Source organism: Lingula anatina, chromosome 1 (assembly GCF_051362555.1).
Source record: "Lingula anatina isolate TDL-2025a chromosome 1, LinAna3.0, whole genome shotgun sequence".
NCBI lineage: Eukaryota > Metazoa > Brachiopoda > Lingulata > Lingulida > Lingulidae > Lingula > Lingula anatina.
Window position 1 is genome coordinate 35,648,044 of NC_141767.1, and position 25,033 is coordinate 35,673,076.

A 25,033-nucleotide genomic window follows, 5' to 3' on the forward strand; every position below is an offset into this window, starting at 1 on the left:
GTAGAGAAGGCAATTACAAAGTTTTGGCTCAAAATTTTGGATTTTATGGTGAAACTTTGTAATTGCCTTCTCTACCACAATGGGGCCCACGTAGGAGTTTTAATTTCACCCTCATGGACCCCAATGTAATAGAAAAGGTATTTATAAAGATTTGGATCAAAATTTTGGATTTAATGGTGAAACTTTGTAAGTGCTTCTGCTAAATCAGTGAGGCTCATGTAGGAGTTTGTTGTTTCACCCATAAGGGCCCCATTGTGGTAGAGAAGGCAATTACAAAGTTTTGGCTCAAAATTTTGGATTTTATGGTGAAACTTTGTAATTGCCTTCTCTACCACAATGGGGCCCATGTAGGACTTTTGATTTCACCCTCATGGGCCCCAATGTAATAGAAAAGGTATTTATAAACTTTTGGATCAAAATTTTGGATTTAATGGTGAAACTTTGTAAGTGCTTCTGCTAAATCAGTGAGGCTCATGTAGGAGTTTGTTGTTTCACCCATAAGGGCCCCATTGTGGTAGAGAAGGCAATTACAAAGTTTTGGCTCAAAATTTTGGATTTTATGGTGAAACTTTGTAATTGCCTTCTCTACCACAATGGGGCCCATGTAGGACTTTTGATTTCACCCTCATGGGCCCCAATGTAATAGAAAAGGTATTTATAAACTTTTGGATCAAAATTTTGGATTTTATGGTGAAACTTTGTAATTGCTTCCTCTAAATCAGTGAGGCTCATGTAGGAGTTTGCTGTTTCACCCATAAGGGCCCCATTGTGGTAGAGAAGGCAATTACAAAGTTTTGGCTCAAAATTTTGGATTTTATGGTGAAACTTTGTAATTGCCTTCTCTACCACAATGGGGCCCATGTAGGACTTTTGATTTCACCCTCATGGGCCCCAATGTAATAGAAAAGGTATTTATAAACTTTTGGATCAAAATTTTGGATTTTATGGTGAAACTTTGTAATTGCTTCCTCTAAATCAGTGAGGCTCATGTAGGAGTTTGCTGTTTCACCCATAAGGGTCCCATTGTGGTAGAGAAGGCAATTACAAAGTTTTGGCTAAAAATTTTGGATTTTATGGTGAAACTTTGTAATTGCCTTCTCTATCACAATGGGGCTCATGTGGGTAAATGCAAAACTCCTACGTGGGCCCCATTGTGGTAGAGAAGGCAATTACAAAGTTTTACCATAAAATCCAAAAATTTGAGCCAAAACTTTGTAATTGCCTTATGCAATATTACATAATCATCTTCTCTACTGCAATGGGGCCCTTTTCTAGGTTAACAGGAATAATAATGTTCAATGTATAAACAACCTTTTCTGGGCATTGATATAAACTTTGAAATAATTTATTTTAATTGTTTTAGATGAAAGTAGAAGATAAGGCAATGCAGGAATATAAAAATAACAACACATTTTCACATAAGTGTCAGTTTTATTTCATTTATATTGTAACTTATGATAAGCTACATGGACTTTGAACACTCAAAATGAAATTGCATTCCAGTGAAGAAAAATTAGAGATCAATTTGAACATGAGCAAAATACCACTAACTGCAAAGCCTTGATACTTTGCTGTGCATCCCAAAAGCTAAAGATAAAAGTAAATAATGCCCATGTTGTTTACCAAATTTAAGTGGCTGTTGGCTGAGGAAAATAATCATTTGCTCGACATTAAATACAAAACAGAAACACACCGTTATAGGTATCACAATAAGGTGCCCTTCTTTAACTTTCTGGTGTGACTTTACCTTTCTAAACAACAAGCAAAAAATGAGACAATAATTAACTTTGACAAGAAAACTGTATTTGATTTCCATATTTCCTGACTTTCTTTCATTTACTGAATCACTGGTCCAACAGTGATAAGACAATTTGTGACATCAAACACACATTCGTAGAACTTATTTTAAAAAATAATGAAACATAAAAAAGGCTTTTAAAAATGTTGATAAATATTCCCATGACATGAAACAAGCATTGCACTTTTAAACCGCTCCTGGGCATTTTAAGGCTGTGTTCAGACAGACATAGACCTGAACTGGAAATGAACTACCCATATATTTAAATTTGTGATTTAATAGATCAGATCCACTGGAAACTTGCTATAAACCTTCCTACAGACATCATTGACCTAGATACAGATGTATGTCCTTGACTGAATTAAACTTAATCCAAATAACAATAATAAATTATTTCATGGTGTATTTAAAAACAAAAAGTCTCAGCAGAACCTTTACTAAGTTGCTGCTAACCCAAGTGTCTGTTTTAACACACCAAGGCTGCTTTTTCCTTTTATTTCAAAGTGTACCACAATTTTCAGAGTAATAATTTTCAAAGTTATTTCTGTTTTACTTCACATAACACTAAGTAAAATAAGAAATAAATCAGCAGCTGAAGTAAGAGATCCTTATATATCTATATTTTTGTATTTTGATAAAAAAATCAATAGTTACAATCTTCATCTGAAAGTTTATCCTTGACACCCTTTTAAATAATTACCCTTTTCTTTGAAAAGCAAAAGAAATAATCACCCTTTTCTTTGAAAAGCAAAAGGAACACTATATGTGATAATTGACTTAAATGTGTCAGACAAACAGCTAATGCTCAAACTTTCACACAGAATTATAAAATTCAAACACCATAAATCTAGCATTTAAAATCTCTCAAATTTCCATAGTACTTCCATCTACTTCCTATTTATAACATGCATGGGAAACATAAGTTATCTTAATGTGACAATATGGCAGGCAAAAGTATAAATCATACCAGAGTTTAAGTATGGTGGAGTGGGAAGTGACTCTAAACTGTGTTCAGATTCAAACATCGTACCAGCCATATCGTTCCAACAATGCAGGGCGATTCTTGCTAAAGTGCATTCAGTGTAATTAAATCGATTGTCCGACATGCTAGCTAGTTAATCAGTTAACTACCCCCTAGCAAGTCAAGAAGACATGTTAGGGAGCATTCACATCAAGAAGAACTGAGGTCTAGTAAGGCAGTGACCTAAATATGGTGGACCTACATGAAAGGAAGACCGCTAATCCTGTTATTCCTCACCATGGGTCGTCCCTGCAGGGGCACAGTAATTAAATCTCAGCTCAATTCAACCGGTCAAGGGACAACGCATGGTGAGGCGTGTGAGAGGCAGAGAGACCATAAAAAGATTAGCGGTCTTCCTTTCATGCAAGTCCACCATATTTAGGTTGCGGCCTTACTAGACCTCGGTTCTTCTCAATGTGAATGCTCCCATAGACATTTAAGCCAATTACAGTGATTGCACTTAGGGAGAATTTCTGGCAGAATTGGATTGACCCAGCTAGTACGATGGGTTTATCTTAATGCTCCCTTATTCATAACTAAATTTTGTTCTCTGCATTTTGCCACAGCTTTCATTCATTTTCCATTTCTTTCAATTTGGTTTTTGGTTTAGAAAAAATGTACCAAGATACAACTTACTTCATTTATGAATAATGCAATTAAAAAAATGAATAATAACTCAGCAAACATTTTGCTGTTTCATAACACTGTTAACTTAAAATGGAATGAATATATCTTTTTAAAGATAATTAAAATTATCTGGAGAGTATCTTAGGTACAATTCAGTATAAATATACATAAAATTATATCAATTTTCAATTCTGACATAATGCAAAATAAATAATTTTCTGTGGTGCAAATGACAAAAATAAGCATCACAAATATTTTCCTCAAATAGCATTATTTTAGAATTACATAACAAAATACAAGAAGGAATATGATGAGATGGCTGTATAGTTCTGCAAAGTGTCAAATGTAAATATTTTCCAAACTTTAGAGAACTTTAATTTAAAGAATGTTAGCCATCAATGGGTAAATGAAGATTTAAAAAAACTGTTAATGTTGTCTTTATGAGGACTGGAATGATTCATATTTTTACATGTTCTGAGAAAGCAGAGATGTTTTGAAAAACAAAATAACTTCTGTCTGACTGACTGGTGAAGTCATCTTCCAAGGTTAAAGTGAATGATAACATTTGTCTGTGCCAATGTTGTGATTAATTTGTAAATCATCAAAACAAAAAGCACATGCATTTAGAAAACAAAAACAAACCTGCGTGTACACTTACAGTCAATTTTCAAGGTTAAAGGATTTCTTTTTTTCTTTTCTTTTATCAGACCTAAATGTGCAGGGAAATAAAATGCAAAATACCAAAGCATGTATCTAAATCGATTTTAAACAAAGACTAATGGTGCCAAAAGCAATAAAAGCCCTCAAATGTCCTCAAAAAACAACCTAATTTGTCATATTATTCAATTGTAAAACCATAACATATTAGGCCGTGTAGTTTATTTAAAAGCTGTAAATACATAAGTATAAAAATAGGAATAGGACGGAAATTGGTTGACCAAAACCTACAAAAACAGCAAAACAAGTAAAAAAGTTATTGAATTACTGGGCAGCACATTTCCTGTTTAATAATAAATGGTATGGACGGATATGTGGCAGGGGACATTATCCTACTAAAATTCTAACTGCAATAACAAAATATTTCTTATAATCCAGCTATAATTTCATGATCAAAACTTCTGTTTAAGCTGAATTCTTGTGTATTACTAAGTATTTTCATTTCATTCCTTCTTTCTTTTTATTACAACTTCTACCTAATCTACACCAAAAATTCTTACAATGCATAATGCTTTTCAACCCTTTTGGTTCAAATTCACAAAATACTTTCTATATCATCCAGGTTTGCAGCAGTGGGGTCCATGTGTACCCATCATTTCACACATTTAAAATCTCAGAGACTTCAATTCCACTTATGAATACTCAGTCAATTATTAGATGTCACATAAAGCTTGTCACACTTGGCAATGGTGACAGGTGTCAAAGAAATGTCATGAAATGCCTCAGCTGTCCACAGCAGTAAAGTCTAGCTATGACCACAGACAGTCAAGGGAATATTCCTGGACCATCAAATAAGTGAAAATCCGATGTTTAACCACCTGTGAGTTCTTATAAAGTGACACACATGTCACAGCAGTGAGACTGATGCCAAGGGCAGTCAAGGTGACATAAACCTTGTCACACTTCCCACAAGTCACAGATGTCAGAGACATGTCATAAGTGTCCATAGCAGTAAGACTTATGAAGGTCAAGGTCAGCTAAGGTGGTGTACACCTTGTCACACTTGCCACAAGTAAAAACATCCTGTGGACTGTAACCACTTCCTGATCCAGTTGATGAGGGTCTCTCAACTTTACCTAAAAAAAACAAAAAAACAATTTCAAGGTAATAAATAATAGCACTGGAAATAATAAATTGAGCTGTGTTATTTGGTGTTAGTATAACCAAGGAGTTATAACAGAAGGAGATTACACGCGTGGGGGCGGAGCCCGTATTACGGTCTCTCATTGGTCGGAATGAATAGAACCCAGAGAACAATGGATGCCTATCTCTGTTACGCTTAATTGCTACTCTCGTTTAAATCTCGTTTGTTAGTATCTGTGCCTTCGTCTGTTGATTTTGAGGACAGAAACAGAAACGGAGTCCCAAGTTTCTAAAAAATGAGAGAAATACAGAATTTATATGATATTACGTTGGACAAGGTTTTCAAAAAACAGGTAAGTGCTTTTAAATGCATAACTACACGAAATATGAAGATAAATTGCAACTTTCATGTCGTAGGGTCTCACTGTGTAAGTGTCCAGCTACACGTTGATCTCACGAGGTGGTGTGTGGAGAATAAATATTGCACGAAAAATATTTCCCACTCATAACAAGTGCCTATAAATATAGTATCAGATGAAGAAAGTTTGGTCTTTATACAGTTGCAATTGTTAAGTAATTTGTGGCAATAGCAAAGAATAAAACTTAGGTGCACTTTCAGTAGCCGAATAACAAGCAGATGCTTAAGCCGCCATCTTGTTAATATTTCGAAAAAAAATTACTCCAAAAGACATTTTCCTCCTACTTTTTGAAACTTGTGTCACATGACAGTCATAAAATTTAACTAATTGTTATGTGTGCAACACACTTGCTTGAGCAGTATTGTTTTTTTTTGCGATTTTACATGTGGTCTAGCTTGGATACGACAATTGACAATTTTCATGAGTTCCGATCAAAAAGTGTTACGCTTGTTACGGCCAAAAGGCTTACCGCTTTTTGTACTTTTCAAATGCAAGATTATAAAAAAATTTGGTGTGTTTAGATTCTTGAACATCTTGGTTGTGGCGTGGTATATATTGCATGGATACTGCTCCAATATTTCTTGAAAAAAATAACCTGATTTGTTCAGAATACCAATTTTTTACTCTAGTGTTATGGGTAAATGTACCATTTTGGCCTTTACCTTTTTCATGTTTAAATCTAAAAAGACTTATCATGACAGTTGGTCATCATTTTTCTTCTCACCATGGTGGGTGGCTTTGGAGGGGTAACTTTGTTGTTAAAGTAAAGTGCTCAGTTTTTTTGACTGGAAAATTTTGCCTCCACCCAGCATTTTCCATCATGGCGGTCTAACAGGAAGTTTGACTTCACAGTGTCTTTGGTATAGTTATTTTTAACTTATTTAGTCTTCTTTTTACATATATATGTTTTAATTCATATTAAACCTTTGAAAAAAGAACACACATGAATCCTGGTGCTTCTTAATTTAAAGTCTTAAGGTTTTAAGTTCACCTAGGCTCCACCAATTACTTTACCTGTTATCTCACTACACATCTCTCTTTGAGTCAAGGTGTGTAAGACACACCTTATTGTGTAAGACACCTCTATAATTAAGGGGTACTTGCTTCTCTACTAAATTATACTTCACTACTTTGGCATGTTAGGTGGCAAGCTTGGATGTTTCAGTTCATTTTAAGAAAGAAGCTTTGCCTTGGTGGTTACAAAAGAATAGAACTCTATTAAGGTTTATTCATTTCTTGAAATTAAATATTTCATCTTGTAGTGTTGAAACAGAAATTCTCTCAAAATTGATAATGAATTTGACATGCATATCTTAACACTACTCAAGTTTTTTTTCTATTATAGATATGGGAGAAGGCTGCATTGAATATATGAATTATGGTCAGGCTGGAAAAAATTAAAATATGTCAATGAAAAAAGGAGGTCAGTGTGTCTGGGGTAAGTTACTTTTGTCATAATGCCTAAGATGCATTAAACATTCACTAACAACAGTACCCTTTTTAATTTTTTTTTTCAAAATACAACAACCTTGGGCATTTTCCTTTTAGCAACCAGCCTCTCTGAAATCCCCTTTTTGTCCTGTCAGAAGAGTAGGAACCAGGGCAGATTTAAATAATTTCTTGTAATAAGTACAATTTCTTTCAATTTCTTGGGGTTATTAGCTTTTGATCATGAATTTTGATGTTCTATATAAATTTAGTTGTAAATTGTTCATTTATGTGGTGAACATTATTTCAGTCAAGTCATAACAAGACACATTAAACTTCACTGCATAATTCCATAATGTCTACATGGATACTAGTAGTTCATAATGCTATTATTATGTTTTTTTTTCTAACCTACAGGTTTCTCTCTTTTCTGAGTGGCATGGCATTAGCAAGGCAGAAGAAAAGGCCCTGAAGAAATTCTCACTTGAGTTGTCCTTTTTGGAGAAGAAACTGGATAAGACTGGCCAACAGAGATTGCATTAAATTAATAGTGCTCCTTTATGACATTTTAAAATATTTTCAGTCACCTAACTGACTCTATACATTGCAAAAGTGGACATAAATTTTGTTACTGTTACGTGGAAAAAAATTCAAAACCTATATATAAATTGTTGAGTGCCATGGTATAACAGTCTACCTGATTGCCAGTGAAATTTCTGTTTCAGTGAAATTTCTTTAAAGCAGTCACTTACTGCTTACTTACCAGTTAATTTTTTCAGCTGTTACATTTTATAAATGTTCTTACTAAGTGTTGTCTTGATCTATAATAACCTTTTGAAAATCCCATGTTTTTTATCCTATTTGTAAGAATTAACCACTTTATCTTCTAGGATTTTTTTTCATTCAGCCCATTAGATTCTCAGACCTTGCTGGCCTGTAAGTAGAATAGTATCTGGCACAGACTGGTATCAGCAAGTCAGATAAAGAAGAATATAATTATTTCTATTTGCACGGTTGAAAAAAATGCCATCATAGACTGCATAAAACTGGAAAACTGTAGCAACTTAATCATTCTTATGACTTCATTTATTACTGCTTATGTGTAAAATTTTTGTTTTTGTTCTTCTATAGATATAATAAAATGGTTTTACTCACAGATGCTACTTTCATGAGTATAGAGTATAGAGTGCTTGAGTATAGAGTTGACTTAAAAGATTTTTTAAGTTAATATAGTAAATAATAGTTTGAAATTCAATATTCTCATCTTTATTTGTTTCACTTTAAAGAGCTCAGTGAATACTAAAATTTCTGATATATTTTGTACATAAATATATTTATGAATGAATAAAAATTATTCTTAATGTATGGCACTGTGCACTTGTTTACCGACAAATATGAACAGTGTTAGTACGTGTCAAATAATCCTGAAAAAAAGAGAAATTTCCAAGATAAAGAAATTTATAAAGAGTATTCAGTAAACTGACGTGTCGTGGCATTGCCTCAACCTAGAATTAAAATTTTAATTAAATGCATTATAATATTAAAATTATACCGAGTGAGAGAAAAAATACTTTAAGAAATTTAAAACCAGACATAAAGCGTAGGCACTGTCACAATGTATATGTTTATGGGACCCAAGGGCAGGAGGGTCCAAACGTTAATGTATTAATATTATGTCCTTTGGCAGTGAGGACAGACGTTCACTTGAATGTCATTTTCACAAACCACAGTTGGGACGTTTTCTTTTGACTTCTCCTTGGTGATTTTTCACCGGGTTGTGCCATAAAAAAGCCATCTATCACCGACTAAAGAAGCTCATGGCAACCATTCTCAGTCACCACCTTATAATCGCTTTCTATGATAGCATACAGCAGCGCTTTGACATTACTGATCTCGAATTCTAACGCGAAATAACGCATATGAAATTTATCTCCAAGCTGAGGAGAGCGACGCAGACGAAACCTTGAGACCGGAGGCCCCCCCGTAGCTAGCTCCGCCCACCGTAACAGACATCGGACAATAGAAAGGCTTGCGTGTAATCTCCTTCTGTTATAACTCCTTGGTATAACATTGTGTTAAAAGGCATACTTTGTTTGTATCTATGGATGTAACTAGCCATTTGGTTGCATTCACAAAATCCAACAAAACTTTCAAGATTTTTTTTATTCAATTTGATAAAACCAATAATGAAACTAACCTTTACTACTTGGACCTGGTAGAAGTCCTGCTTTCTTCAGCTGTTTGTATGCTGCCAGGCTGCTACTGTTGGCAGCCACTAAGGGAGAGGCCTTTCCAGCACTGGTGATTCTTGGACGGTTTTCCTGGATGTTCCTAACCGGAGAAAAAAATAAACATATTTTTGAAAAAAAAATATATTATTCTTATGTTACCAATTTTTAATTTCTGTTGGAATTCTATTTACAAATATCCATAATTGAAAAAGCAAAGAGGTATTCAAATTTCATTGGTCACAATCAACCCTATTATTATTATTTATCAATTTCATTAGGGGGAGGGGGGAAAGTAGGTTCTGCCAAAAACAAAACTTTAGTTTGTCCCTGTGGGGCCATCAAAGTATTCCCTGTAACATTCTTAGAGATTCTTACTTGGAGCACAATAGGTTTAAAGGACATGTGAAGTAATAGCAAAAGCACAAAAGGTACAAAGTCATAACTCCTAAATAATAAGCCAATAGTGGGAGTAAAAGCATTTGGGAATACCATGCATACCAGCCTGAAGTGAAGACTAGAGTTTATGTGTGTAAAAATCTATGGTCAGGCAAAGCAAAAAGCTGAGAAAGTATGCTACATGGGAGAAGTAAAAGCAGGAACACAATCTACCAGTAAAAGGGTTAAAATGTTGACTACAGACAAAATGGCTTGAACAACTGCTTTGTTCAAGTACAAGAAAAGATATGCTGTTAGCTGTTAGCAGAAACAAAGTTTTGCCAATATACGTATAAGAGCTGGGCATAAGAGAGAAGAAGCACTGATAAGAAACACTGTTCTAACATTATAGCACTAAAAGCATGTATGTCCACAACTGGGAGAGAATTAAGTGAACTTAATGCCAAAAGAAATAATAATAAGTTCAATATTTTCCAGTTGAAGGAGTTGCACTGGAAACACTGACCAAAAAAAATTACCTTCCAGAATTAATCCTATTAATAGTAAAAGTGTCCTGCCTCAGTGTGTTACTACTGCCCTGGTCAAGGGGAGGCAGAGAGGTATCTGTGTGGTCACTCAGTACTACAGTTCTTAGTCTCTGCTGTGCAAGAAGCTGGTGAGGTGTAGAGTTACTACCTAGGTCAACAGTGCTGGAGCAATGAGGGATGGACACATATTAGCACATTAATACAGCTATTTAGTGGGGTTTTTTTCACTAGTAATGAATTTCTGTATTGGAAGTTAATACAGCTATTAAGTGATCAGGTGCTGACTTTGTTCGCCTTTTTTTCACTAGTAATGAATTTCTGTACTGGGTGGACAAATTGGCTAAAATCTGTTCTTTGAATTAGAGATTTTTAAAACAGTGTAATACGCAGAACTTTGAACAAGGTCACCTCATTCCACCCCCTTCTTTCTTTACCCTGAGCAACATTGCTGGGGCAGACAGTGGGAGGTGCCAATGTTTCTACAAATTGATGTACATCTGCATGCAGCAATGTGCTTTTAGATGTTGGGAAGTAAACTACTTCATGTAAAAAGAAAAATAACTATCAGGTTCTTTTTTTTTTTCAAATAATCTAACCCCCAACCAACCCTTTCTCTCCACTGACTAAAAAGTGAATTAAACCCAATTGTGATAATTTCCCTTTTCAGAATAAGAAAAAAATGTCAATTCAATAAAAACACTTTAAATTCTTAGACTTATCTATAAGAAAGGATTATATTGTCAGCATTTCTTAAATAAACATTTAAAATGTTGACCAGTATAGCACTCATCAATGGGACATCATGGACATTAGGGAAACTACACACTAAAAAGCCTATGGATATTCTAAACATTTGATCACTGCAATGAAAAACACAATACCAGAGGTCTATTACCTTGTGTGGCCTCCACGCTGTTCATATTGTGGTTGTTGTGATTGCTTTTGTTGAGACCTTGAAGCATCAGGCCGCCACAGAGGCACTGGGCCAGACGACTGGAATACAGAGATATAAAATTAATACACAGTTGTAGATACATACAACCCATGTTTTTAACGTGGAGGATGAATGTCAAACTGTTATCTAATACTGGATGTATTCTTAACCAAGTAGCTGATGAATCATTGATGTGATAAAAGAAATATCACTTCAAATTTAAACTTGGTTACTTATATAAGGAATGTCAGCATATTATTTACTTGCTAAATAAACATGTTACAATCCTTGACTTGTCAGTTGTTTGTTAACAACATGCAAAAAAAAAAGAACAAGGACAAGGACAATTCTAAAAAGTAACCACAAACCATTTTGACTTATGTCATGGACAAATTTAACAAGCAGTCAGTGGAATTGACATGAAAATTACAAAAATAACATAGAAGAAAAACAAGTGTACTGCCCACACAAAATACAACCTGAGACAGAAATTGCTCATTTTCAAAAAGTCAGAAGAAGACAAGTAAATCTTCGATTTATAAACGTGCTTGTCTGTGCCACAGACAAGCAAAATAGCATTTTAATAAATAAGCCATAAAAATAAATAACAATGTATAGTCTGAAAAGGAAGTATGGAGGGGGCATGTAAGATCTCAGCTGTGGCCACCATAAGAAAAAGAAAAAAAAGACAAAGAGTAAATAATATATACAACTAGAAAAGACCTCCGCCAAGGCAGCAAAGTCTTCATCCAATGCCATTTCACCCCTTAATTTTTTATATTTTTGATTATTGATTATTGATTGATTATTGATCCAGATCACTGATTACTGATTGATTACTGATCCAGTTCACCACCAAAAAACTAATCATCTGTTCCTTGTCCCACTTCTGACAGTTCCTGAAAATTTCATTAAAATCGGTCCATAACTTAGTTTTTTTTTATTTTTGATTATTGATTATTGATTGATTATTGATCCGGATCACAACCAAAAACTAATCATCTCTTCCTTGGCCCACTTCTGACAGTTCCTGAAAATTTCATCAAAATCGGTCCATAACTTTTTGAGGCATGTTGATCACAGACAGATAGACAGACAAACAAACAGACAAAATGGGGTGAAACATAACATCCTTGGGGGAGGTAATAATCACAAGTCTTCCAAACCTACCCCTGCTGCTGAATTCCCCTTGGCCTGAGCTGCCAGCACCTTTGTTATTGAGTTCCTGAGGGCTGTGTTCTGCTCTTCAAGTATTTGAATTCTGGTGTGATTGGCTTTCACCTGGTTCTCCATGTCCAACGCTATGTCACCAGATCCTGTAAATAGACCATAAACTGCCAATGCGCATTCTGTTTGGTTTTGATCACAACTCTTTTTTTTTCTTCGTCATCTGGCAATCATATACATGTTGCTGATCTAAAGCCACATGCACAACAATCAAATATGACTTACCCACTTGAATGCTTGTTGCGAAATCCCCATGGGGAATCTATTCAGTGTCTACTAGGGGATTAGACGACAAGCTCTTAAGTGGGTCACCATATTTGATCCACAGATGAGTTAGTTCATTGTTGTAAATGTGACCTAAGAGGTTATGTATAACTATATAGGAACAGCAGTTTAAAAGTGACAAAGTTGTAAATATTTATGACTGCAACTTTTTTGTGACTTTAACTCCTTCACCTAATCACAAAAATAAGGGTAGAGGTGCTCCCCTCCCCCCAACTCTCATAAAGAAAACAGCAACATGTATATCCCTAAAGAATTACCTGCAAGATCTGGATTAACTGGTCCATTCAAGTCTGGATACTCGACTAGCAGACGCTCTCTTTCTTGTGCCTCCTGTAAATCCTGAGTCAGGGCTGCTATATTCTGCTCCAACTGCTGCATGGCTTGCTCTAGAGAACTCTTCTCTTTATTCAACTCTGTCAGATGTATCTGGAAGATGGATTAACATAAAAAAGGTAACATAATGTATGTCCACATTTAAATAGAGAAATGAGTTCAGCTTTTAAAAATGACCACTTTTTAACCAAAACTGACACAAATATAAAACATACTGTAGACAGCACAGCTATAGCAAAAACAAAACAAAAATGGTGCCTTCACATAAATCTAATAACAATATAATTTTGTAATCATGAATCTGAAGATTTTGTGTATTTAGAAAGCAATAAAATTTGTTTATTATCTACCAATGTCTAAATATTCAAATCACAGCCAGAAAATCACAAAAATAGCAAAAAAAATGTACATCACTAGTAAAATCAAAAGAATGACACCCAAATTGTTCACAACATACCTGATGACTGTCATAGTTAGACTTGAAGGAGAAATTCACAAAATTCATCAAATTGCAGCAGACAATCCATCACTTCAACTAACATTTCTGTGTCATGATTTTCATTTTTAAACAAAAAAAAATATAATCATGTTTCTCTAAGTAACTATTTCAAGTACTGATGCAGTAACTCTTCAGTTGAAAAACACTATCAAATCATCTTGGACTTTATTACCTGAATATCTTACCTGTTGTACACTCATTTCCTCCACAAGTTTTTCTTTTTCTTCTGTCACTTTATCCAAGTTTTCTTGAAGGCTGTCTCTCTCATCTTCAATCTCTTCAACTCTCTGTTTTAGACTTTCATTGTCCTGATCCAGAGCATCAATTCTCTGCAACAAAGACTCTTGCTTCCCCTGTAAAGCCTATAAAAATCAAATAAAACTACAATTAATAACAACAATCTTCATATAGCTTGGACTGAACTTTTATGGATTTTGTAAAATCTGAGCAAATACCGTAATGCAGATACTTCAATACAAGTACAGATAGCTCTTGAAAGAAGACTACTTGAACACAGCTGTTATCACTGCATGGAAACACACGGTAATATTAGATGGAGGTTATTTCAAGAATCCCAAAAACAAGACCTGATGCAGATTTAATTGCAGCACAGTATTGATTTACTGCCAAGAGCTTTTTTATCACCAACTTCACACGAACAGTACAAATCTATTATTACTTAAGGTGCAAACAAATGTCAATACAACATATTTCATATAAAGTCCACATAAGAAATATACTCCATATAAGAAAAATATAGTCCATATAAGAAAAAATAATTCTAAAAATCACACTTCTTCCATAGTCAACTAAAAATTTTCAACATTTAGCTGAGAGAATAACTGCTAGAATAACTGTTAGAAAAAAACTCCCTTGGTATTTACAATTGATTGTCATGTTTTTAAACAAGTTACTGTCAGAAAAACAGAACATATAATACAAATGACCATTTTGCCCCATGATTATAAGTTCTCGCAATCTTTGCATATATTCTTTTGGATATGCATTTTTCATTTTTCAGATGTCAGTTGCAAATACCTGATTGTAAATTAAAACCCAAAAATATTGTTGGCATGGTGATTAGGTCAGTAATGGAGAAGTAACAGCAGGCTTAAGTATCATTTAAAACTAAAAAAATTATCTATCACTATCCTATATTTGAATACTAACCCCCCACATCATTATCTGCATGAGGCTATATATGCAGGCAACTAAAACCTTTTTCCACTCTAAACACAACCATGGAATTGCACAAAATTCCTCTTATTACAAAGAGTGGATAATAGATATATTATTGCCGCAAATCAATACTTAAAATAAAAGCATTACCTCCTTATTTCTGCTAAGAGTCTTATTAACAACTTGTTGCTTTGCTAGTTCTTTCGTGGTGGTATCAAACTTTTCTTTCACATCATTCAGTTGAGACTTCAAGTCAGATACAACCCCTTCTAAAGTCTGGATTTCTGAACTGTTGCTGGCATTTTCTTGGAGATCCTTGAGAAGTTGGACTTTGGTGGCTTCTGTATGTCAGAAATAACTCAAATGTGATTCATTTTTTTAAAATAAGAAAGAAACAGACATCTTTTCCATAGATTCAGTAGGGAAAAGAATAACATGTTAACAGCAAAAGAAAGTACAGAGGGAGCAAAGTTCATGGTCCATTAATGATTTATTACGCAAGAAAACATAGTTACCACAAACATTGATTCTATGAAACAAACATAACCTAAAATAATACAATATACATCACTCATGATGACAACAAATTCCCTACATTTACTAATGTTTCAAAATTCATCACCGAAGCCAAGCCCAAGTTCTGACACCATATATATGCATGTTACTTGGCAATGCATGGTTAACTCCAACAATGGTAATGAGCTGAGCGTGGTCTTGTCTAATGAAACAATTACATACTGTGGCATAGCTTGCTCAAACTGGATTTCCTTTGGAGTCATCTTTTAATTAAAATGATACTTTAAGGGACAGTACGATTCTGAGAAATGGTTTAGCTTTCTATAAAAGGAAGACAGAATATGAAATTGTGATTACCAAATCCCTAGAAACGTGCCATTTTCTGCAATGGATCAACGTCATCGCTAAAATTCTCAGAATTACGGTTTTCATAATGACAAAAATGTAATTTACACTTACGCAAAAGCAGACTGAACAAATTAGCAACTTTATCCAACACCTTTATACAATAGCTTTGGCAAAAGTATTTGTGACTTGAACTACTAGTAATCTATGCTTGTATATGCTTAGAAAAGGTTAGCTTCTTAGTTGACAATGTCATAGTATCACAGCATATAATTAAATGCAAATTTCACCATAAAAGACAACTAAATTATGCATTTTTTTTCATTTTTCATTGAATTAATGGTGAGTTGTAACTTGTAATGTTCAGTATCTTGTTATAATTCTTTATGTCAGTACAAAAATTTTGCACCAGAACAAATTTTTTCTCTCAGTAACTTTCCATCCATAATTACATGTGAAGCCATCATCTTTCAATATTTTTTGTTTCAAAACTCATTTTTCTCATTTCAAAGAACTAGAATGATAAAATAATCATTTCAATGCATTTTTGTCATGAAAATAAATGCTAAGAGAGCAGAGTTTTGAAGTGTTCATAAAAATGATACCCATTTGGATAATCTTTTAAAGCAAAGAACAATTCTAAGAAATTATTTAAATAGAGTAGTCTGGAATGGTGATTATCAAGTCCTCAGAACCGCATCATTTCCTGACATGGACCAACGTCACCACTACCAATTCTAAGAATCACTGTTTCATAATGATAATTGCACAGCAATCACGTAAAATTGCTTAGAACTGCAAAACTATATCTTACCCAAGTCTTCTATTCTTTTCTGAGTGCTTGCCAACTCTTCTCTGGCCTTGACAACATTTGTCTCTAGTTCTTTTTTATCAGACCGCAGTTTGTCATTCTGTCTCTGAACCTCACAGACTGCTTCATTATTCTGCTGTTCAATATCTTTTATCTTTTGCTCATATTGTTTTCTTTGTGCAGTCTGCGTCTGTCTTTCCAAGGACATCTCTTTATCAAAATCATCAACTTTGGCCTGTAATTTCTTACAACTTTCCTGAGACACAGCAAGATCACTTTTCAAAGGTTCTATAGTCGACTCCAGATGTGACAAGTGCTTGTTGATCTTCACAAGATCCTTATTTTGTTCAGAGCTCCACCTTGTCACGTCATTAGCAGTCATCCAGTCTAAGCCTGATATCTGTTTTTTATACTTAGCCAGGGCAGAGGGCAGACCCTGAGTTTGACAAACATTCACAACATTTTCACCAATTTCCTTCAGACAGTGTTGGACTTTTTCACAGGCTTCACATGGTACAAATGCAGTCTCGATAGTCTGTGAAGACTTGTTTGAGCAGTCTTTTGAAATATCTTTGCAAGCTGGGAAACTGTCTTGGTTGCTGGGTGGTATCAAACCACTTTGTGCTGGAGACTTGGGGTTAAGTCCCTCACTGGGTTTTAAGTGAATGTGTGGGTTAGATGGGGAGTTACAGGCATGCTCTGCTGCATCCTCCAGGGTCTGTATTTTTCTGTTTTTACTTTTAATCTGAAAAAGCAAGATTAGCGTATTTTCTATATGTGATAAATTTTCATATCATGTCCATTTAAAGTCAAGTTTTTTTTACATGATCTGAAAAAAAGTAAACAATGGTCTACCCAAACAATTATCTAATAGTTCAAGTCTATTACCAGAAAAGAAAAAACAGATGCAAGCAATTTTTTGCTTTCTTTTCTTTCCACAATATACTTACAAAAGAAATGTAAAATATGTCTGATCTATTGTACTATATATATATATGTATAAAGACAGTACTGATAAACTGAAGTAATGCATTACCTCTGACTGCAGCTGCTGGACATTAGCATGCAGGTGGACCATCTTGTTCCAATACTTCCTGACAGTCAGTCCAATGGACACACTGGACCCCTGTAAGTTTGCTGGAGTGGACCTACTGCTGGACTCTAGGGTCTGGTCAGCATACTTAGACATGCCTTGGATTAACAGTACAAGTCTGTAAAAATGTAATTTAACAGCTGTTAGACAAAAAAGTAGAAAAAAAAACATTTTAAAAAGGAAGTCAAGAGGAACCTACATAAAAAACTGAACTCAAACCAGAAGCCAGAGGCTAAAAGTAAGACTGCAGACCAGGGCAGGTCTTTGAAAATATAGGCTGTCTGATAATGCTTGCAGCTGGGAAAACTCTTGCTGCAGACTGACCCCATCGCTGCCACCACCACCACCATTGGGTGGTATATTCTCCAGAAAGAATATTTTTCTTTTGTCTGCTTTAATATTGCTGCAGCAAAACAAAAAAGATCTCAAAACAGTTGAAATTAAAACAACAAGCCAAAAAGAGTTAAGTTTGGCATTATAGTTCATTTTAACTAGCAGCAATAAATATACCCTCACACATGCCGAAAAAAAAGAGGTAATTTTAAATTTGTAACTATTTTATTCCTGCTATAAATGGCTAAAACAAATACCAAACAATGAATAACGACTTTCTCCTTATCTGTAATAAAATGAAGTGAACACACATACACAAATCTTGTAGTAGGAGACCAAGTCTTGTTTGATCAACATTCCTGTATTTTGTCAGGTATGTACGACCTATAGCCTGCAACAGTTTTTCTCTCTTCTTTTCATCTTTGGGAATAAAAAAAATTCCTATCAGATTTTTAAAATGTGTTGGCAGTGCAGCAAGCTTTCTCCATTTTGCTTTTGTACATGTATCACTGGCATAATCCAGCCCAAAATTTACCCTTCACATTCATCAGCAATGCAACGTCAACAGTACAATTGACACCTCCCTTGATAAAATCAACTAGAGGATCAGAGAGGCGATACCGCCTCCGGATATTGTACCACCAGCTGGAGTAAGCGCATTCGGATGGGTAGTGATTTTCTAGACAATAGGCCTATTGGTTTTCCTTGAAATGTGTTATCAGTGTTGCATATATGCTGACAAAAGAGGAAACCTATGGGCAACACTGGGCATATCTCTGCTAGTTTTGAAGATATGAGGGGCAAGAAAATATTCAAAGTTCAGTTCATGGTGAACAGTAGGTCAAAGGTCAATTTCAAGGTCACAGTTTATGACTGCCTATTCAAGTTCAAAAGTAACTATGGGCATTTCTTTGCCAAGTTTGGAGATATATAGGCCAGAAAACATGCAAAGTACAGTTCATCATAAAAAGTAGGTCAAAGGCCAATTTCAGGATCACAGTTAGATAGCCAGTATATGACTTCCTATTGAAGTTCAATAGTAACTATCTTTGCCAGTTTAAGAGATATAAGGGCTGGAAATTTTAGTCCATGGTGAAAAGTAGGTCAGAGGCCAATTTCAAGGTCACAGTTAAATTACAAGTATATGTCTTCCCATTCAAGTTCAATAGTAACTATGGGCGTATCTCTGCTAAATTTGTAGTATTTCACATTTTATTTTCACCACTAAATATTGGATGTTGAACTTTTATATATAGTGCAATGCCTAAGCTGTATCGAAAACAAAACACAGACACCACCTCCAGTGTTGCGCTTGACAAGCTCTACAAAATGCAAAAAACAAGAGGTCTCTATCATTAACAGTTCCAGAATTGGAGACAGTTTTCAGTGTCGGCATCTAATGGCCGCTACTCCCGTGAAAATGCACCAATTGACCCCAAACTCACGAAGATAAAAGAAGACCCTTAGGGTAACACCTGTCCATAATATTATAAGTTAGATCTGTAAAATTTCTGAAAATCGGCATAAAATATTAAATTTTTGGCAAAAAATTCCCATTTTTAGAAAATTTTGGCCCGTTTGACCTTGAAATAAAGGTCAAAGGTCAAATCCAAGGCCATATTTGAAATCTCCACATATGACTTTCGGTCAGCCATCTGTAGAAATTTTTCCCATAATTCCTTCGGTATGGGAGATATTTAGCATTGAATTTCCAAAAATTTTGACAAGGGTGCCTTTCGACGAGTGTCATGCCAAGGGCAATGCACCGACTGAGACAAAAATACCCAGGGGTTCAAGTTGAGATTATACGTGACTTAAATCCAAGAGATGGGCACACAGGCCCATGCAGTCTAGGAGGAGAAGCGGTAACGGTGACTTGTATCCCACGACACCCTGCGGAGCCAACGGAGCTTACGGAGCCGGCGGAGCCGTACGAGACGGGTCGGGACTAAAACCATGAGTACCGCCAGCGTAGACGCTGGTGGTACTAATTACTTCCTGAAGACCTTCTCTTCAAGGAAATGTGAATATTATGCACATCCAGTTAAGCAAATGAGTCTTTGCAATCTACTGCTGTTAGATCCCCATTAGCAGATAACAATAAGCAGTTAAGGCCGATTTTACCTTTTAACCAGGTGTCCAGCAGCTAATTACACAGGCCGTCAAAGGAAACCAACCAGGGCCCAGTTTCATATTTAAAGGACATTTAGCACTAAACAGTATATTAGTTTACTGACTTTTAAATATTATAAGCAATTTAACACTGACCAGTTAATTATTGAGCCAGGCTTTACAAATCCTGAGAACTAAAAATGGCGGACGTACATGAAAGAAAAACCGCCTAATCTTTTAATAGTCTCTCCGCCTCTCACACGCCTCCCCACACGTCGTCCCTGTGGGGTACAGTAATTAAATCTCGGCTCCGAACATTAATATCTCCGTGAATATCTCTGGTGATATTATCTCCGTAGATAGTCGATTCATTGCTGCTCTACCGGCCAATTCATTCCTTTTTCGTCTCTGTTTTGAAAGATAATAGAACAGAAGAGCTTTTTTCCTTCGATCGCCTTCAGCCACCATGCTTTCTTCACCACGAGTTTAACTGATGAGCATGCGCACTTAATATTTCTCAGGTAGCTTCCGCATGGCGAATGGAGCCGAGATTTAATTACTGTACCCCGCAGGGCCGACGTGTGGGGAGCGGTGTGACTGAAATGTGCAATACACTGCAATACAGCGTATGATATCATCTGGCAACTTTAACAAAGAAGTCAATGCAATCTGCCATGTTTTTAAGTTGTTTTACCCCATTTCCAGTGGACTTGCTGGTTGCTGAGACGTGTGACATATTAGCCTGACCATAAGAATACCAGTTTTTGGGCGGAAATCTCTCATTATTGAGTGTGTAAACAGATATACAGAAGAAGCACTGCATTTCATCACATAGTATTATCTAATTGGTAGATACAAACTTATCTTTCACACAAATAGTTTGAATATTCCAAAATCACCATATGAAAATATAAAACAATACCTGTCAATCACCAACTCCAGTAAGCTAATGTGTGACACTTGTCTCTCTTCTTCATCTTCCGAATAATCATATGTCTCCAGCAGATCCTCAATGTCTATTTCACTTCCAATTTTATCTGGAAACTTCCAAGAGGTGCTATTTGTTGGTCCTGTCCTTGAGAAGACATCAGACACTGCAGCCTGGAGGTCAGTCACATCACTACGGAGACTCTCAATACAAAATTTGCTGCCCAACAGATGAGCCATCTTTGAGGGGTTTTTTTCTTCTTATAAAATTATCTAAGAATGGAAGACATAAGAATAATTGTAAGTTTAATATCATCACCATTGTTACGTTTTCATCTATTTAAAATTATGAAAAGAGAAAATTGCTAGAATGTATATATCAATTCGTGTACTAAACTTGGTGTCCTTGTAACAGAAACAGTTTAAGGTATGGAATGGTGAAGCCGTCAAATCTTAACCATACACCTCTGAGCCCCTGGGCAGCAGAGAAAGATTGTATAGTAAAGCACAAAAAGTGGTGCTTTTTCCTATCTAACTGTACTCAGTATACTCTACCCCCCCCCCTCCCCCCTCTCACTAGCCTAATCTTTCAGGACTTCGGCTCCTAAAATGAGCACATTTACCTTTTGTGAGGCACAACCATCGAATGTTATAGTAAAACTTTAAGTATGTTTTCAGATACATACACACTTAACTGCCAATACATATTGCTAGCATCAATAAACATTAAATGAACCAGTGCACCAGGGGTAATCCTAGAGAGGGGTAAGAAACGTCCATTGTTCTCGTCAGTGAGGCTAACCGAATTCAGGGTATGTACGCACAGACAGAAAACCATGTATTGTGGGAACGTTACTAATGAAGCCACTGGTAGTACCAGTAGATATCAGTCTGTAGTCTAGAACAAGCACCTCGTTGACGAGTGAATGGTTGTCAAAAACAAAAGACCCAGGTGTGGTAGATCGACTACTGTTCGCGCGTGCCGCAAAGACCAAGCCTAATTGCCCCTCAAGGTCACAAACTAATATCCGGTGCTGACGGTTAGGCTCGTCATAATCATATAAGTAGCGCGTTTCCACTCCCTGAGTGCACTTACGCTCACCGCCATGTTGTTTGGAATGTTAGCAACTCTCGTCAAGTACCTCTGTTCACGCGAGATCCAAGGACAAACAGCTGCTCTGTATGTCTGCACGGTTCCTGGAAAGGTTTAGCCTAAGATCTAATAAACGGAATATTAGATATGGTATATTAGATCTTATGTTAAGCGTTGACATAACTGGAAATAGTCATCACATTTGAAAATAAATTGCGTAGATATAAGACAAAGTCTACAACAAATAAGGGTATCATTTTGATAGTGTCATTTAGAGGAGACTTGAAGAAGCAATAACAACAATGGCATGATATTTTAGATATTCATCTTACCCAATTTATCATGCAAATGGAAACCTATCACCCAGAGGAAGTCAAGGGGAATCTATATGAATACACTGCACAGAACTCAGACACGAAGCCAGTTTTTATCGATTCATTGTTTGGCGTTTTATTTATTTATTTATTTATTTATTTATTTATTTATTTATTTATTTATTTAATGCAAAAAAAGGGATTTTATTGATTTCTTAAGGCCTATTTAGGTCAACAGGATTTTCTTAAAGTGATGATACGCTGACAACGGTCACACGTAATTCAAAAAGATAAAAAAATTATGTAAGCCCAGCTCGTTTAGGAAAAATACATGGAAAGTTAAGCAGCACGTTGAAATCACTAAGCAGATAAAGAGAAAACCATATCAGTTTTAAGTATTTTACTTCACTATTGCCTACAATGCATTCCCCTTTTCATATGAGTTATTCTCTCTTTTGGAGACACAATACAAACTGGCAGTTTTAGAAATCTGAAGGAACCTGTCGTTTGAGGAATTGTTCGCGTTTACGCTGGGTGCTTTCTGTTATAAAAAGGCATTATTCATAAATATTGATGTAAATTTCCCTGTTGTTTTTTAGAAATAAAGGCCAATTTTATCAATATTGAGGGGGTTTTGGTGGAAGAAGGCGCATCAAAACACGCGTGTAGTCTAGCTTTACTTCAGCTTCAGTGTTTCGAAGCTTGATTGCACCCGAAGCTCTGCAACTCTTCTGTAACCCTAGAGTTAAAGCGTTGATTGCATTAATAATAACTGGTGGCTGGGATAACAGGAACAGCGGCGACTTCCTATTCGTTTGAAAAATATCACGACATGTTTCGTGCTATCGAAACAGAGGAGGCAATTACATTGACTGCATTTTTATTCCCATAAATACATGTGCTTACCCTTGGCTATAGTTCAATTGCGTTTTAAGAAGTGGCGAAATCCGTCAGATTTGTATTGGGTTTGATAAAACAAGGGAGAAATTATGTACTAGTTTAGCCGATAATATCGATATTTTGTTCCCCTTTTCTTTCAGTACAGAAGGCAGTTGCCTCATGGATAATTACAGCGATCACAACTTTTACAAAAAAAAAAAAAAAAAAAAGCTCTCATAAAAGAAAGGTTTCAACTGATAGGTGTTCAATTACTATAATAATTTCCTTTATTTTATTTACTTTAAAACGAAGGTTACATGATATATTTCTTAACTGTGTACTTATTTCATTGTAGTTCAGTGTTTTGTAATATAGCCCATTGTCATATTCTTATGTACATGTAGATTCGTATGCATATATGCACATTTTCGGCTGTACACGCTGACGCATTTGATACTGCGGTTCAATAAAATTTTATTCTAAATATTATGTTCTTTACTGATGCTGTGGGAACACTACGATCTTTGAGTTAGGGCTATGGGAATTTCAGCAAAACAAATATGTGGATTCATTACGTACGATACTTATAAGAAAATCCGAGCAGTAATTGATCGTTAAGTATGACATGAGTGTTTTTTCTAATTGAAATGTGGTCTATAATAATAATAATAATAATAATAATAATAATAATAATAATAATTACTATTATTATTATTTTCCTTCAGGTGCCTGAATTAAGCATCCACCGCCCGCATGCCGTTCTTTATTTTTTGCTCTCATCTTGTGACATCTATGTACGTGATCGTGACTGTTTACTCCTAAGACATGTAGAGATGTCCCTATTTGCCCCTCCGCCCTCTTTCTTACATTGTAAGACCGTACTGAAAGATCATACATAAACTGAGATAGTCAAATTACAAAAACCTGACCTCTACTATCCAGCCGTAGCTTGGCTGTTTATTGTAAGAAGGAAATTTTCCCGACGTTGTTTACCGATTAATTGATTAGAAATCAGAATATCCACTTAACCTTCTCACTGCATTTCTCCAATGAGAATGTTAGATTTCTTCTTCGCTTATCAAACTCATTTTGTAAGCATTTAGGCTGTACTAACAAAATATATTGACAGTGCAAAATTATCGCAAGCGATATCGATTTTTGGGAATATAGGATATTGCGAACATGCTCCCGGAAACATGCCAGTTGCCTGGCACGAAAGCCATATATCATGACAATGGCTGTACAGGTGTATTTGAAGATGTGTTTTCTCTTGGTATCAGCTGGCGATTTTCGAATGATAATAAAAATAATAAAATATCTCGATATCGAAAATAAATTAATATCTGTGAAAAAAAAGAGAAAAAGACCGACTAACCTTTGGGCAAATGTTTAGGATGTCTAACTGCTTGTGGTATCGAGCAATTTACACAATAACCGTAAATATGTCATATTGGTTCTTTTACTTCAAAGCATTAAAACAGATAAAAGTGGGAGGATAGCCATCTAGAGCCTCTTAAACCAAAAAAAAAAACGTTTTTACACTGACTCTAGGAAGTGGTCAGTTTTATTGCAATCAAGTGTATGAATTGACCCTAAAGAATCACTACGGTAGTTGTTGTTTCAACAAAAGTTGCTGACATGCTGTCACAAGTCTTTGGGTATAGCTTGGACTGTTATGGATGGCCAACTACGTTAAGTTCACTACGACTGGTTTTAGGCTAGGGCTAAGTATATGTATATCAAATTTCAGACCCTCCAATTCCCCTTTCTCTGTTTTAAAATATATTCATACCACAACCACATGCGTGTGCGTCTCAGGGATAAATAGTTTAACAACTTTTTTCCACGAAAGCAATTAATAAGTACAAAAGAAAGCAATAAATAAGAATACTGTTTACTGTAACAA

General features: G+C 35.4%; 1 protein-coding gene and 1 long non-coding RNA gene across 5 annotated transcripts; one reads left to right on the forward strand and one right to left on the reverse strand.

Moving 5' to 3' along the window:
• Positions 1-1,411: 1,411 nt before the first annotated feature.
• On the reverse strand, positions 1,412-22,040 carry LOC106172015 (coiled-coil domain-containing protein 157). 4 transcript variants are annotated; one of them, XM_086998636.1, is made up of 12 exons: positions 21,938-22,040; positions 20,837-21,114; positions 17,413-17,587; positions 16,380-17,121; positions 14,855-15,045; positions 13,711-13,887; positions 12,951-13,119; positions 12,352-12,497; positions 11,143-11,240; positions 10,239-10,391; positions 9,291-9,424; positions 1,412-5,239 (listed from the first exon to the last, which is right to left on the reverse strand). In XM_086998636.1, exons 2-12 carry the CDS (start codon positions 21,079-21,081, stop codon positions 5,097-5,099), a joined length of 2,373 nt encoding a protein of 790 aa, XP_086854762.1. In that variant the 5' UTR covers positions 21,082-21,114; positions 21,938-22,040; the 3' UTR covers positions 1,412-5,096. The 4 variants fall into 4 exon arrangements, with proteins under 4 accessions (XP_086854762.1, XP_013408044.2, XP_086854756.1 ...); XM_013552590.2 differs by having other exon boundaries at positions 10,239-10,409; XM_086998630.1 differs by having other exon boundaries at positions 10,239-10,409; positions 21,944-21,961.
• On the forward strand, positions 5,353-8,458 carry LOC147764308 (uncharacterized). The gene is made up of 3 exons (XR_015331653.1): positions 5,353-5,599; positions 7,011-7,103; positions 7,511-8,458. It is a non-coding gene; the product is annotated as an uncharacterized LOC147764308 (long non-coding RNA).
• Positions 22,041-25,033: the final 2,993 nt, after the last annotated feature.